We start from the raw sequence: 17,290 nt of genomic DNA, 5'->3' as shown, positions 1-17,290 counted from the left end.
TGCTCAGTTGAGCACCTTACATGAAAATAACGATAGAAGAGACTAATCGCATCTCTTCTGACAGTGAGAAAGAAGTAGTTGGGAGGAGAAGAGATTAGCCCTTTCCACTAAATTTCGAAGTTGATTTTAAAACTCTCTTTAGAAAACAGATTGGATGTAGTCTTCCATATTTTAGAAGATAATTTGTTAACAATTTGAATACAAAATATATTTTAACACATTTGAGACAAAATTTGTGCAATGTGAACAGCATTTATTTAATCTGAAATATTTCTGAAGTTGACATTGAATAATTTCTTCTAAAAAGTGTGATGGCTATTTTAGGGCAGTCTTGTACATGCCCATTTTCTTTGATGTCACGCTTTGCTTCTGCCCCTGAGTTTTTATCTCCCTTTTTTTACTTTCCTCTTTTCGTACACACTTCCTAATTTGCATAACTGTTTTTTTTTTCTACTGCTACTGCTAATCTCTTCGCAAGCCAGCCATCTTTGCTGCTGCTGATAATCTCCCACGCGCTCATATGCACTATGTTACAAATATCCTTGATGATACTTCTTTGTCTTTTTTCTTTTTTACAAAGATGTCACCAAACTCCACACGAGGATGAAGGTTAAATGAGTGTCAGGTGGATGATGAAACAGCATCACGGTGATTGGTAATGATGGCTAGATCTGGGCAGAATTTGATTATTTAAGAGGTCGGCTCCAGAAGAACTTGTTTACATTATACTTAAAAGCAACCATGTTGTGCTCAGCTCAGAAGCAGTCTCAAGGTATTGCGTTCCACAGACAGGTAGTTCTCAGAAAAAACTTTACTCATGGAATTTTTGTTTAGTTTTAGGCAAAAATAGAGAGATGGGGAAATTATTGGTAGTGGTTATAGTTAAACGAGTGTCTGTTGTCTAATTATTCTATGAATCTACTTTTGATTTCAATAACTTCTTCTATGTGAGCTTGAAACCGTTGACAAGCTAAAATAAAGTAGGCCCTATTCATTTTTGGCATCACCTAGACAATGGTAGACTTTGGTGAAGCTATAGCACTATGAGGGTGTTGTTTAGGCTCCTTTTCAATAATGCTCCGCAAGCAATAGTCCATGGGATTTAAATCTGGTAAATTAGGGGACCACATGATGGAAGTCCGATGATTGTAAAAATTCTTTGATTACTAGTTCTGGATTACAATGGCTTTGTGAGAAGGTGCAGAGTTTTGTTGAAAGATATATGCCCTTCCATTGCATAATTTATCCATCCAAAGCTTAACAACCGTTTCAAAGACATCAACATATCTAGCAACATTGATTCTAACACTTGGTAGGAAAATGTAAGATGGCCTTACATGATCTCCATTGCTAACAACTAAAACTGTTATATATTTGGTATTTCGGGTACTTCAGAAAAAGATGCACATAACCATCTTAATTGAAATGTTATCATCACATCACTCTAGCTTCAATTGAACCTTATGAATAAATAATCTGGCAACATGTAAAACGTTACTGATTTCTAAATCACTATGTTTTTCAGCTAAAGCAACTACGGTATCCATTTCTTGGGTTAACATTTTCCTCTGAATAATATCATAAATGATTTGAGAGTATAGTCAACTTATAACAATATGTCCTCAAATCGCCCTGGCATCCTGTATCTTAATAATCATAAAACTCTGTGGACCATCCGAGCGTCCTTGTTTGCTTTCTTGCTTGCTTGAATCTTGTAATAATACAAAATGTCTGAATTTGTTTTTCACTGTCTCAAAGTTTTACGTCATGACATAATTTCTCGCATACTTTTCAAACTTAATGACTAAAGCTGGAAAGCTATATGTTTTGTTTTTGCTATGTGGAGATAGCTAACCAACCCGGAACATTCTACAGAAGAAACCGAGTCACTGGATTTCACAGGACCCTTGTGAAACAGAGACTTCCCTTGAACGTTAACATGCTGTATTTGTCTCTATGTAAATATGTAAATAAACTTCTCTTTCAGTATTCAAACCACAGTGTATATTTATTTATTCCTTTCATGGAATACTTTATCCTTGATTGTCCGAATAATAGGCCCCCTTAGGACATATCAGTTTTCGATTCTAGCTGATGGCACCCAAGTTATATTTTTTAAAAACTGTTGGAATCACTACTACATATTTGGTATAATATAATGATAATAGAGAATTGATCTATAATAATAAATACGAAATCTGTATACATTAAGATATCATATTTAAATGTATTTTATGACCGAGCTTCTAATTATTCTTAAACGCTAAACCTTAGTAGACATGAGGAATTTGCACACTAATCTGAAAACTAAGGGGCTGCTCAGAGCAATCTTCATTGCCTAAACAAAGTAGAGAATCAACTAAGGTACTGCTGCCACATCTGGCAGTCGATTCTTTCTTTTTTTTTTTTTTTTTTTGGACTGTATCTAATAGGGAGAGACTAGTGGTCGGTGCACCAGCCCAGATATGCCAACAATACTTCATGCATGGGCGAATAGTAGCTTTGTAGAAATATAGGATACTGGCCGGTGTACCAGTTTTCTAACACAATAGAGGGAGGTCACCTCCTTTTAAAATCTTATTTAGAAAACAATTTTTTTAAGTGAAGCACAAATAAAAATAAAGAGACTTCTCACCTCTATACATTCTTTGTTTTTTTTTATTATTATTTTTAAGGAAATCATTCCAGTCAAGACATAAAGTCACTTGATATAAGTCACTAATTTATTTTTAAATATTACTTCAAAATTAAAAACTAGCCAACAATTAGTATTAGATAGATAGATTCACCCAGAAACAGCAGATCTTTCTCCTTTGTCAGAAACATCACTCACGGAATGAGGACAAAATATTAAGGAAGCGACTTTGCAATCCCATAAGGAATGATTTTTCTCATGACTACAGCCCCTTTTTCAACTAGGATACGTTGCCAGTCTTTTTCTGCTCTACCGTTATTCTCTGGTTACTCCCTGTAAAACATCCATAGCAAGAATTTGTTTAGTTATCACCACTACAAAGAACTTTCCTCACTTCCTCCATGCACCTAAAACCAAACAGAATTTCTATGAACAGAGTTTCTTTCCAAGAACCTCTCATCTTTAAAAGATATTCTCACAGGACTGCTTTCCTGCAGACAACAACATTGTTTTGCGTGTCTTCCTGTTCTTCTTATTGCTTATTTTTTTGTCACAATGTACCCATAAATGAACACTTACCTTCCAAGTGGCCAACATTTTGACCAGGAAACACAGCGGTCATTTGATTCTGTAATAAGAAAAACAATGAAACTCAAATAATTCTTTGATAAATAATTCTTTCTTGAATTTGCATATTTCAAGATCAACTATTGTTAAAAACTGTAACAAAAAAATCAATATCATAAAATCAGTATTCAAAATCAATATCTTAAGCCCAGGCATTACAGACCGCTGTAATAATGGCACTAATAAGCCATTTGTAATGTTTGGCAGGAGGAATCTTTTTTTAGCTCTACTAAATCGCCCATATTCTTACTGTCAACAGAAAACAACTGAATCTCTCATTTAAATGTTATCAATAGTTGGCTCAATAAGTAGTAACATCTAGTTGTAAAAGTAGTCACAATGGAGATATATAAGCAGAAACAGAATTGTTTCCCCATTTCTTCCCTTGTTGTGATGATATTGACCATCCTCTTCAAAAAGCATCCATATTGAATATGTTAAGTTAATGTGGATCACACGAGGTTGGGATATCTATCCATCCAGCATGGCTGTAGCCGAGATTGAACTCACTACATGAGTTTGTAGTGTAATTCAAATCTTGTCGGTAGCTGAAAACTTGATGCTTTGCCAGAGCTATCAAGGTTATCACTAGATGGGGTGCCTACCACAGCTTAAGAGAGTCCCATCTACCCTCAAGACAAGGAGAGGCTGTGCCAGTTTTTTAACCTGGTATTTTATCTCGTGGTATATACAGCACCTCACATTTCCAAATGGTCACCCATCTGGTACTGGCCAGGCTCAACGCTGCTTAACTTCAGTGATCTGTCAAGAACCGGTGTAACAACATGATTGTGCCATAGGTTGGGATATGAAAAGGAAAAAAAGACAATGATAAAGAAGCAGTAAAATTAAGCAACAACTGAATTCACACATTTATATACAACCCTAATCCTAACCCAATAACTAGCTCGTTCTATACTCCATCAAATCTGGTAGGTCTTCATATTTGCATTGTGAGTCTAAGTGCTAGTTACTTGATGTAGGTTCTGTACGGTTTGCCCACTCAACCATATCCCTGTTTTAGCATCAGCTCAAGAACATCACTGATAATTTCATCCTCAGCTCTTTAGCAGTGTCCAGCAAATCTGGTTCTCCTCTTTATGATCAAGGCTGACATCTTAGGTAGGTGTCTAGAATTTCTCCCCTGTGGAATGCTGTCTCCAGATGTTAAGAGCGTTCTGATGTATATGTAATTAATTTTCTCCTCCAATCTTTTGGTGAAAGTTCATGTGTTACTACCATATATATATATATATATATATATATATATATATATATATATATATATATATATATATATATATATATATATACTAGCAAAAGTACCCGTCGTTGACTGGGTTCAAAAACAGCCTACAGAAAATGGACTCTGATTTATGAAAGCATGATAGTTTATGAAAAGGAAGGATTGTAAAGAGATAGTTTCAAAATTTGGGGTATCAAAACCAAAGCAAAATATAATGAAAGTAAAAATAAAATAGATAAACCCCATAATTTATTATACCATACCTGTTCACACTGAAACACTTATCACAATATTCTGTGGATCTATATTAAAAAACCTTGTTAAACTTTGTGACATATTTCCATTCTATGTAGGTCAGGCGCGAACGAATACCCCAGAATTTTATTATACCATATTTCTTCAAACTGAAACATAATTATCAAAGTATACTTATGCAGATAGATATGAAAAGTCTTTATTAAAGTTTGTGCCTATTTCCATTCTATGGAGGCCAGGCGTGAACACAGACCCCACAATTTTATTATACTATCCCTATTTAAGTTAAAACATACTTATCAAAGTATTATTATGTACATCTATATCAAAAACACTTGTAAACGTTTTTTTTAATTTTTAAATTTTTTATTTCCATACTTTGTGGACCAGGCGCGTACGCAGACCCCACAATTTTAATGAATCATCATTATGCCAGATCAAACATACCCATTCCTGTGTCTCAATACATCTTCTATCCTTATATGTGATCAGTTTTCTATAATAGTCAACCATATGGGAGCCTATTCGTGACCAGACACACACACAGACGTTCAGCTTTATATTATATATATATATATATATATATATATATATATATATATATATATATATATATATATATATATAGGTAGGAGGGGGGGGCTTTGCCCAGTTGTAAAATACACTTAAATTTGATATTTTAATTTGTCCAGATTTCATATATATTATTATAGAGTTGTGATTTCAAAAGTAAAAAAAAAAAGTATTTGGGTGCCATCAGCTAGAATTGAAACCAAAAGCAAAACTGTAGCATTCAAAGCTGGTGACGTCATATCAACTGATTAAAAAATTTAAAATTAAAATAAACTAAGATGAATGTACAAAATGTATAATGTTTTTTGCAATTTTGAACACTTTTGACCCCTTAAAAACTATTTTAACCGGCTAAAGACCCACAAAAGAATGGTCCATAAAAAATCCAGTCTTTTGTGACCCTAGCGCCGCTCTGCGACTTTCAGTTTAGGAAGAGATAGAGTTTGAAAATATGGTGACAGATGGACATATAGCCTTTTATATATACATATATTGCTGGCCAAACGCATCGTTGACATCACAAGTTGTCTCGGCAGCTTTTCAGCCTAGTTTGAACTGGAACAAGAAAATCGTGCAGATTTGAATTTTGTCCATGCTGTCGAAAAGCCTGCAAAAAATGAATGAAGACATTGAGAACAGTAACGAATAACATGATTTGATAGAGCGAAAAACGTGCTTCAAAATATAAAATGGCTATAAACATCAAAGAATTAATTCAGAAATCTATATATATAAAAGGCAAAATGTGTGTGAGCATTTGTATGTCTGGCAAAGGCTTTTTGCATCGGGGTTCTCGCATTGGTTAGATTCCGCAAGAAGTTTCTGCATACTTTCCAGATCGTAATATCTTGCATTCGCAGACGGATATCCTTTCTTTCCTTTTTTTGATCAAGTTAAACAAAATTCCCACCGCGGCATCATCTCGGCTGTTTGTTGGCTTTTTCGTATAAAGCAAAACTGTTCAAAAAAGCGGCAAAGCATGCTTGGCCTTCGGGCCTCGATTGATGTTTCACTTAAGTTTAATTGGTCTTTGGTCAATGGAGGGGAAACCCTTTATACTGAGACAATTACTATTTTTTTTTTTTTGGATACTGCCTGAGTGCCTCCTTTTTTAGGGGAGCTGGTTTTCCTTCACGTTAAAAATGACCTTGTGTCTAATTTGCTTTCATGATGAAGCAAATAAATAAAATAACAGAAAGTGGAAAGCTAACATCGCCCCTGGCCAGTTTAAAAGATGCGTGACAACTCCTGTGATTCTTAAGTTAATTACCAGCTCATGGAATTCACTATCCTCTTTAGCCTAATGGTTAGCGAGGAATACTAATTGCCCTGCATTTTCGAGTTCGATCCCACCCCTCTCTCTCTCTCCTTTTTATTTCCTCCTCGTGCCAATATCCTCCCCTCGGGCAAAAGTTAATTACGAACTCATTGAATTCACTATCCTCTTTTGTTCACATTCTTTTCCTCCTTTGCAGTACTGATTTGAGCCTGCCTGCCTACTACCCCCCTTTTTTCTTGCTCAACACACACCTCTAAATACCCGGGAAACGCTGGACACTCAGGCTAGTCATATATAAAAGTAACATATGAGAAAACAACATATATATATATATATATACCTTCCTTGCTTGCATCTTGTCCATCAAAAACATTGTTGCCATGGAAACCAAATTGTATTTAATAAAATTCACACTTCTTTTCACAGTCCAACCATATTGAGTACAAATAAACCTCAGTCTTTGCTTAACTCGTAAATATGAAGTAATGTTTTGTTATGGTTTGGTTTCGGTTTCAATTCTAGCTGATGGTACCCAAATCAAATATTTTATTTACTTTTGAAATCATTACCATATATTGGGTACAATATAATACAAAATAATTGACTCTATGATAATAAATACGAAATCTATGTAAAATTAAATATCACATTTAAGCATATTTTATGACCAGGCAACGCTTGGCGCCCCTGCTAGTATATATATATATATAAAACTCAAATGATCTTGTAACGATGTATGTAACCCACTTTCTGGTTTACGACATCCGGTTATGCATGCGCGCATAACCTGCACACTGAAATATTAACGTTATTATTTCGAAATTATTATTTCACATGGGAAGAGTGGGGTTTAAAATAACTTAAACGTAATACAGAAATGAACGATGTAAAAAAAATAAGAGAAGCAGATATATCAAAATTTGAATTTAACTATAATAAGTATTATGCTATCTGTTCAGTGCACATTTACCTATAAGTATGGCCAACCACTTATAATTAAGTAACAGTAAATTTTTTTTTCAAAAATAATCAATTATAATAAACAGAACGACTCATAGAAATCTATCTATATTCTTTTTTCATTTTAATATACTTTCATAGAAATGTTTCTGTTATGTCAAAAAAAAACTATTTTCTTTACGTCACAAGTGTCACGCTCATACATGAATTCCATAGCTAATATAACATACTGACCCAACGGGTCACAGGTAGTCTAGTATATATATATATATATATATATATATATATATATATATATATATATATATATAATAAGATATGAGAAGAACATAATAAAATGTATATAAAAAGGAGTGAAAATTAAAAGAGTCGACGTTAAAAGTCTTTAATCACAATCCAAATAAGTATGAATTGGTGAGGCAAACAAATTATAGAGAATTCATGGGTGTTGTAAAGTGAATACGACTTATTTTTATATCCTTCTGACCAGTGGAAAAGTATCACGCTGAGATGGCTGACAATCCTATCTACGACCAGAAGCATGATCTGATGAAATGGTGTCATTGTCGTGAAAGCCACATAAAAATTTAGAGATAAGTGGAACATGTCCATTGGATTTAAGCCCACAGCAAATAAGAGGACTAGTCTACGTTTTAATCTCACACATATATGCTGCAAGTCTTTTTCATACCTCTAAATAGAAGAGTTCATTCTTTCACTACACAGTATAAATGAAAGGAGATAATTTGAATATTGTACAAGGGAAATAACCCTGAATATACTGAACCAATATGTACCTATGAAAGAGAACCAGACCATTAGAAAATGTTTATTAAATAATGCGAATTTCACTTACCTTCAATTTAGGACTATCTGTTGTCATCTTGCTCTCAGCAAAATAAGTTCTCCTTGATTAAAATAAAATAAAATCTTTTTAAAAAATTTTCTCGGAAATTAAGAAAAAAATTGTAGTAAAAAAGCAGGTCTCAACCGTAATAGCAAGTTATATGTTATTTCTCTTTATTAGAGCTCTTCACTGACGTCACTCCAGAAATAAAAATAAGACTTAATGGAGAGAGGGAACTCGACACTAGTCACAAACACTTACTGCTGGAAGAAGGGCCAGCAGTTATCTTTTAAACGGTCATCATGATGTGATTCATGAAATCTTGTTTACACCAATTATGCAACAGTATTAACCACTGTTAATATGATTTCAATTTGGTGGTGGGAGGAGTCAAATTACAGTACTTTTCTTACATAGCAATCAACGTTCCGATTTTTCTTTCAGTTTTGCTTGGCTTTTATTGTTACGTTTATCTTTATTTTAACTCATCTGTGGTTAGTTAGTGATTGTTGGTTGCTTTCTACACTCCAAGGTTTTTCTAATGTCTTACAAGTGCGATGGTTTGTATGATGTCAATCTTTTTTCTAATTTCTTCTAGACGTTTTTCCATTTTCACAATTGTTTTTAGTACTCCTACAATTATTAGTATTACCAACGTTCCTTTATCTCTCTTGTCGTACATTGAGGGGGGGGGGGGTTAAACTGTTCAAAGACAACCATAGGAAATGATTGTCTGTCGGAGTCAGAGGGATCAGATTTTACAAGCATGTGAAAGATAAGGTAAAAAAAAAATCTGTGAGCCATGTAGCATCTTCAACAAAGTTAGGAGATTTTAGTCAAATCTTGTGGAAAATAGTCAAAGATAGACATGTTTGTAATGTAGTGGTATGAGTTAATCCATTCTTTGTCTGTCTTTCCCCTTCATTGTGCCCCAACAAACCACGAAATATCAAATAGAGATCAAAGTGCCTATTTTAAAATTCATTTAGAGTTAATCATTTTTTTAATTGACGATAGTTGGAGGTTTTGTCCATTTTTTTATTCCTTTTTTTTTTTAATAGTTCTATTAAATCTTCTACTCGTTCATTTTCTGTAATTTTTAAGTTTTTACTCATTTCGACAAACACGTATTTACATAATAGTGTTTAACTTGAAACATATTTTTTTGATATCCAATTATAATGCAAAAGTACCAAAAATTAGTATACATACTGGGCTTGTTCTTGATTTGTTTGTTGAGTTAAACATAGTTCTTGGCTGATTACCTGCAGTTTCTGAAATAAAAGAAACATTCCAATGCATTATGTATGTGGAAAGATGTAAAATATAATGTTAAAAATGGTATTTTTCACAATAGGTTAAATTAAGCAGAAAAGTGGTTAAAGATTAAAAGTAGAGTTTTATTGACAGAATATGACATCGTGGATAGGAAGTTCGAAGTGAAATATGGCAAAAGAGACAGCAAAGGTATTTTTTGGGTAGGCCAGCAGATTAGGTTTGGCGCCTTTTTTCAAATTCCGTCTTTATTTGGTTTAATGTCCGTTTTATATGCTGGCATGGCTTTAAGAAATTGACTCCCAAAGTAAGTTACCTCTATCCAGATCTTTATTTTTCTTTCTCTCAGGTTCATTTTTATCACTTCATTCCCTGTTTTCCTTGTCTTGGCACAATGATATTTTCTCTGTAAAATTCGGCACTTGTGCACTTGTGCATAGGTACAATTTTTTTGGTTTTATGTTTTATTAAAAATTAAAAAAAATCTCTGTTTTTGTTAAAAAAAAAAACAACTCTATTTTGTGCTATTATAAATTTCTTATATTTATTTTTATTTAATAAGTGTGCAACAAAAATTTTATGTTCATGCTTTATTAAAAAAAAATGTAATCTCTATTTTGTTATCATAAGTTCCTTATATTTATTTAAAAAAAAACAATTTTCTAAACAAAAAAACACATACATATTTAAAAATTTCAGAATTCTGGTTTTGTTATGAAAAAAATTTTTTGGATTCTCGATTCAGTCCTGAAATTGCATTTGTCTACCCCTGCTACGCACTCTCCAAATGTCCTAATTGAAAACCAAAATGTTGTACCTACGCACAAGTGCACAAATTACTAAAATTCTATGATTTATATTAGTTTTGATGGACCAATATTAGTTTTGATGGAGGTTATGTTTGACTGTTATTCCAATTTTTATCTCAGTGTTTCTCAGTCACTTACCCTCAATTGAGATGTGTGTTTATCCAACCAAAGCTTCGTTCAACACGTCTGTACAACAGTAGACAGTTGCAAGGTCAGAAGTGACTCCAGTTTGGGCACCTTCAGCATCAATAGCAGGTAGTCAGAACTAACTCTGTCATCAACCGCAGAACACAAATCCAAAGCCATGTTATTCCTCTGCATCCCCAAAAAGACCTAGTGTGAAAACGAATGTATACCAGCGCCATTCACCCTAGATAGGTTGAACTGACTTCTTCCAAAGGAGGAAGTTTCAAGGGATATGTAATTCACAATCAGTCCCCAATCGCATGCATATACCAGTCACGAGAGATGACCATGTTAAGTTTTTGTAGTTCTTTCAGGGAGGTGTTGACGTCTTCTTACATACAGCGCCTAGTATTCCCAAATGTTCACCCATCTGGTACTGACCAGACTCAACTCTGCTTAACTTTGGTGATCTAGCAAGAACCTGTGTGTCAACATGATTGTGCTGTATATTTATATATAATAAAGAATAAATGTGCATACATGTAAATTCAACTGTTTCTTTGCTTTTGTCTTTTTTTCATTCTTCTGACATGCACGTGTGTTATACATGATAATGCAACACAAAAAATGATAGTCAGGGACCCGAACCTTGGATTAACCACTAAGGAAGCTGTCCTATCAGCAGGTGCAAAGTACTGCGACTGCTGTATTGCCATTTGGTGAGTGGATCTGGACCATGCAGTAGTCTCTGGTGGGGCCTCTCGATGCCATACTAGTGGGTAATTGTTACGGCTTTACCTTTTCGTGTGCTACAAAAAGAAAAAAATTTTCCTGTCTTTTTCTCTCTTACTTTCCCTCTCTGTACTGCTCTAACCAAGTATGCCGACCTATTCCACAAATCCCAAAACCTCAACATGAAATATCTTCAGAATAAAAACTCGATTAAACCTAGAACCCCGTCTTCCAACGTAGACCCCTACTACCAGGTCTCCTTCTCCAACATCAGGGGTCTACGTTCCAACCTTCCAGAGGTTGAAACCCAATTACAGGAGACGAAACCAGACATATTATTTCTAAGTGAAACTGGAATAGGGCCGACCACTTCCCTAGATGAGTTCATAATTAACGGATACTCTAATTTAACAGCTAAATCTGACACCCAAGATCGCCATGGGCATGGAATATGTGCCTACATTAAGGATGGCTTCCCGTGTGGCAGGGATATCTCTAGAGAAGATCCTAATTTACCCTATATGTGCTTCAGGGTTGCACTTGCTAACACCACTGCATTTATATTTGCCCTCTATACGCCCCACAACAGTGGAGTTACTATCTTTAAGAGCATATCTGAGAAAATAGACCACATACTGTCTTTACATCCCTCGGCTAACATCCACATCTGTGGTGACTTCAACGTCCATAACGTGGAATGGCTGACCCATTCAAATAAGACAGATGATGAGGGGAGGTTTTGTCATGATTTTGCCATTGCTTATGACCTCACTCAGATTGTTCGTGAACCCACCCGTGTGCCCGATACACCTGGTCAATATGCAAGCCTCCTAGACCTTTTTCTCTCAACTTCCCCTGAGCTATGTTCATGCTCCGTTCATTCTCCTCTAGGATCCTCCGACCACTCCGTCGTATCAGTTAAGATAAAAACGAAATGTAAGAAGCCCCCAGACGTACCCCTCCACCGTACTGTATACCGATACTCTATGGCTGACTGGGATAGCTTCCGTACATTCATATCTGATTTACCTCTGCACTCCATGTTTAAAAAGGAAGTGTCCTCTATAGTATCAGATCTGACCGAATGGTTAATTGTAGGCATAGACCAATTCATACCATCTAAAAAATTCCAACAAAAACCTAACAGCCAGCCACGGTTCTCCCCAGAATGTGCTGCTGCTATCGCGCACAGAAATCACTTTTTCCATAGCTACCAACGTAATAGATGCACTGAGACTAAAGCTGCTTTCAGGACTGCCAGCAACCACTGTAAAAGAGTAATAAAAAATGCAAGAGAGCTATATGCCCAGTCTGTTAAATCCAAGGTAGCTGATCAGCGGCTTGGATCCCAGCAGTTTTGGCAAATAACAAATAGGATCCTGAACAGAAGTGTGCGTTCTATCCCAACCATTCTCAATGGACCAGAGGTCATCTCGTCAGCGTCAGACAAGGCCAAACTATTTGCAAAGAACTTTGCAGCTAATTCTACCCTATGCGATGAAGGCCATCAACTCCCCATATTTCCTCCTATAACACAGAACAAGTTAGGTAACATACAAATATCCGTGCATGAGGTCGCCAAGCTAATCAAGAACCTAGATTCCAGTAAAGCAACCGGCCCTGATGGCATCCCAATTATAGTGTTAAAAAAGCTCTCAACCAGAACTTGCTCCCATACTTACGAAACTATTTAAGCGCTGCCTTAAGGAGAAGTGCTTTCCGACTCCCTGGAAGACCTCATATGTTTGCCCTGTATTTAAGAATTCAGGTGATAAGTCATCTCCCTCTCAGTACAGACCAATAAGTCTCCTGTGTGTTATGAGTAAGTTGCTGCAATCCATATTAAATAGAGAAATAGTCAACCACCTCAGCAGGAATAACCTTCTTAGTGACACACAATATGGTTTCCGCTCTGCAAGATCTACCGCAGATGTGTTGACGGTTATATCCCACAGGATTAGTGAATCTCTTGACAAAGGCTTCCTTTCTAGGGCAATTGCTCTTGACATATCAAAGGCCTTTGACAAGGTATGACATAAGGGTCTACTTCACAAGATTTCCAGCTATGGTATAACTGGAAATGTTTTCTCAATCATTAAATCATTTCTCTCCGATAGGCTCATAAGAGTAGTGGTAGATGGACAAAAATCGGAGGCCTGCAATATAAATGCTGGAGTCCCTCAGGGGTCAATCCTGGGCCCAACTCTCTTCCTGATCTACATCAATGACCTCCCTAAACACATACTTAAATCATTCGTTGACATCTATGCTGATGACACGACCATCTATGGTAATACATCAAAGGCTGTAAATGACAAAGTTCTCTCTGATTCTCTCTCCTCTGATTTCGAGCGCGTGGTTCAGTGGGGGAAAATGTGGCTGGTTACCTTTAATGCATCCAAAACCAAACTCCTATCCTTACATCATCAACGCTCTGATCCCCAGCTGGCATCAACTGTGATGGATGGCTCTCGTCTGGGTGAGGCCCCGTGTTTTGACAAGCTTCTGGGTTTGACCTTTACTCCTGATCTGAAATGGAACACGTACATCAAGTCTGTTGCCAAGGTCGCTGGAAAGATGGTGGGATCCTTCTACCGCTCCAGAAGATATCTCACTACTGATGCAATTCTCTATCTATATAAAAGCCAAGTACGTCCAAGGATGGAATACTGTTGTCATATCTGGGCAGGAGCTGCTAAAAACAGACTATCCTGCCTTGACAGAGTACAAAATAGACTTCGTGGCTTAGTGGGGGATGCCCTTTTCTCTACCCTGCAACCTCTCTCCCACAGAAGAGACGTTGCGAGCCTATCCTTGTTTTATCGTTATTTCCATGGCAGGTGCTCGTCTGAACTCCAATCTCTGGTCCCCCCTCCCCAATCTTTCACGGAAAACACCCGTCTAGCTGAATCCACTGTGAAAAATTTCCCCCACTCTATATCTGTGCCTAGATCAAGACGCGGATTCCATGAACAAAGCTTCTTTCTTAGAACGGCACGCCTGTGGAACTCTGTTCCGTCTGCCTGCTTCCCACCGGACTACAACTTGGATGTCTTCAAGTCCAATGGTAACAAATTCCTAATGAACCGCCCCCTTAAGTAAACACTTCATCAAATCTCCACACTAACGTAATGTACTTGCAATAACCCTTATCCCTGAGTGGCTTCCGGGCCTTGATAAGTGGTGATCACTGTGTAAAAAAAAAAAAAAAATGGCAGCCTAATGCTCAGGAAAGATGCAATATTAGTCTCGAAAAGGAAGAGGTGGCACTTATCTGTGGTACCATCACCAAATAGACAAATATATTTTCATAGGTCATTTTTCTAATTTGATTCCACTGTTCTTTAATGTGTTGTTCTGATAAGCTTTTATTTAACGATTCTAGGGGAGTCCTTTTGTAGTTCAGTACTCATATCTCTTATCATCAATTGATTGTGAAACATATTTTATCTAATGGCTGATTTCATATGCTAAACCTGCATGCAGTCTATGGTACTTCATTAACTGTAGCAGCCATGCCTTTCCATGATGTCAATAACCAGAGGCTAAAGGTGGGTTTCGTTTGTGCACCAATAAGAAGTTTGGTATTATTCAGAGTGGCAAAGATTTGTCTTCTTTGTGGCACTCTGCATGGAAAGGGCGAATTGTTTATATAGGATTTAAGAACAAGTATCTTGCTACTGGAGAGACCGTTTCTGATTGGCTAAAGTATGATACAGGTAACCAGTCGAAATTGAGTATTTGATCCAATCAGTACCAAACATTTAAGTCAAGCAAATATTCAATGCTGTTATTGTTACTACTACTACTACTACTACTACTACTACTACTACAATGGCATAGGGTGACCCCCATCCCCCTAAAAAAATTTTGCCCCTAAAACGTTGCTTAACTTCGATGATATAATGAAAACTAGTATATCAACATGATTATGCCATATAAGGGCAGGCTGTATAGAATGGATATGAATGATAAACAAAAAAATATAAAAACCTTTTGAATTTCTTTGACTTCTTCATCTTTCTCGTTCAGACTGCCAGCATTTTTCAGTCTGTGATATCGGTCCATCAAAGAATTATATTGCAAAAGGAATTTCCGTCTCTTCTCTTCGGCTTTGGAGTCTGAAACCGTTTGGGGAAAACTACTAGTGTCGTTGCCCTGGTTTTCCGTTTCTTGAAACGGTTCCTTCTGGGTTTCTTGGAGATGTTTGTACTTGTCCTCCAACTCGTCGAATCGCATCTGTAACTGAAAGAGGTAACCCTCGAGCTCCCGATCCTTGTCGAACTCCTCTTCACTGTTGGAGCCAATTTTAAGGAATTCATCTTTTACACGGAGATATTCTCGGCGCTGCTTGTCTTGTTCACTTCGGATGTTATCGAAAACCTTTTTCACTTCTTTCGTTGTCAGTTGACCTTTTTCAAGGAGGCTCACAAGAGTGGTGATCTTTGCAGTAAAAAGAAATTAAAAAGAAAAAATAATTGAATTAACATTTTTTAAAATGTTTAAAAAAATGTAAACAGTTTATTTATCTAAATGAATAAATCAAGAATTTTTATTTTTATGAAAGCACGTTAGGGTTATTTAATTCAGTAATACATTTAAATATTTTCAAATATCTTATACATACTGAACGGAACAAAATTTTCTCACTATCTCATCCCCTTAAATAGTCCAATTCTGTCCAATTTCCACCAAAAAACGATCATTGTTGTCACACTGATCAACCATTATTCTTGAATGGCCTCTAGGCGTTGACAAAATAAAATTATCTAACAATCAACTGGTATGGAAACCTGTGATTATAAGTTTTACAAGATATTACTGGCAGTAATATTCTATAAGTACTATCCCACCTAAAAGAATTGCTCGATATACAAGATAGAGCAAATAAATCAAATTTTAGCCATTCAATGAATTTGTAAACCATTATAAATATTTGCTAATATTTTCTCCTCTGAAGAGATAGTAGACATCGAAATCCTATAGGATAAGGAGTTATAATATTTCAAATGCATTCTTTGTCTAACATAGAATAATACAGATCTTTTGATTCGGAATTCAAACATTTCACATCATAAATTTTTAAATTCATTGAATGACTAACATTTTATATATATATATATATATATATATATATATATATATATATATATATTATTCCAGGTTAAAATAATTCAGAGCTAAAACATTTAATAAATATAACAAGGTTTATACAGTCACGCACGAGCACAGTCAAGGCATGATGTGCACTAACCCTAAATCCCAGTGTCTACATTTTTCCTTCATCTAATAATGGACCCTTCAAAACTGTAACCAGACACTCACTGTTCACTGGAATTATCGTTCTGATGCTCTGAGCACACAAAATGTGTGCAACCCTGTCTGGGTGGCAATACCTTTAACATGCTAGCCATTCCTTTTCAGTTGTCAAGATTGAGTTTTTTCTTACAGTTTATTATCTTATTTCTCTTCTCCCCCCCCCACTTCAGTCTCTCTGTCAGACACTGCAGATTTATTTCTGTGATTTTGTTGTTGTTGTTGTTGTTTTGTTCATTCTCTCAATGTATTGTCTTATATATTTTTCTTTTTAAATAATTAAATGGGGTTATCTTAATTTTTAATCTATTTTATTTTTTAATATCATGTGCTGGCTCTCCAGACTAAAACTTCTGTGAACTTTATCCTATATCCATTAAGAATATTTTGTAAAAAGCAACAACGTCTGATGATGTCTCTAGTTTGTTATAATTAGTTGACTGAAACATACTTATGAATGTGTAGTGATATCTAAATGTTTATGTGAAAGTAAATAAAATATATATCTTGCTCTACCTTGATATTGAGCACTCTTATATAAACCTCGTTATATTCATTGGATGTTTTAGCACTAAATTATTTTAACCTGGAATAATATATATATATATAT

General features: G+C 35.6%; 1 protein-coding gene across 1 annotated transcript in view; it reads right to left on the bottom strand.

The window, feature by feature from the left end:
* LOC145286212 (uncharacterized) overlaps positions 1–17,290 on the bottom strand; it is a 101,433-nt gene that overhangs the window by 32,202 nt on the left and 51,941 nt on the right. Inside the window, exons 6-9 of the mRNA XM_080135013.1 lie at positions 15,358–15,807; positions 9,635–9,696; positions 8,432–8,483; positions 3,215–3,263 (exon numbers count right to left, since the gene is read on the bottom strand). Coding sequence (XP_079991139.1) covers positions 3,215–3,263; positions 8,432–8,483; positions 9,635–9,696; positions 15,358–15,807 — 613 coding nt within the window. The remainder of the gene's footprint in view (positions 1–3,214; positions 3,264–8,431; positions 8,484–9,634; positions 9,697–15,357; positions 15,808–17,290) is intronic.

The sequence above is a fragment of the Euprymna scolopes genome, chromosome 10 (assembly GCF_053919585.1).
Source record: "Euprymna scolopes isolate OS-2025 chromosome 10, ASM5391958v1, whole genome shotgun sequence".
Lineage (NCBI taxonomy): Eukaryota > Metazoa > Mollusca > Cephalopoda > Sepiida > Sepiolidae > Euprymna > Euprymna scolopes.
The sequence above is the reverse complement of the archived record's forward strand: the minus strand, read 5'-3'. Positions and strand labels throughout refer to the sequence as shown.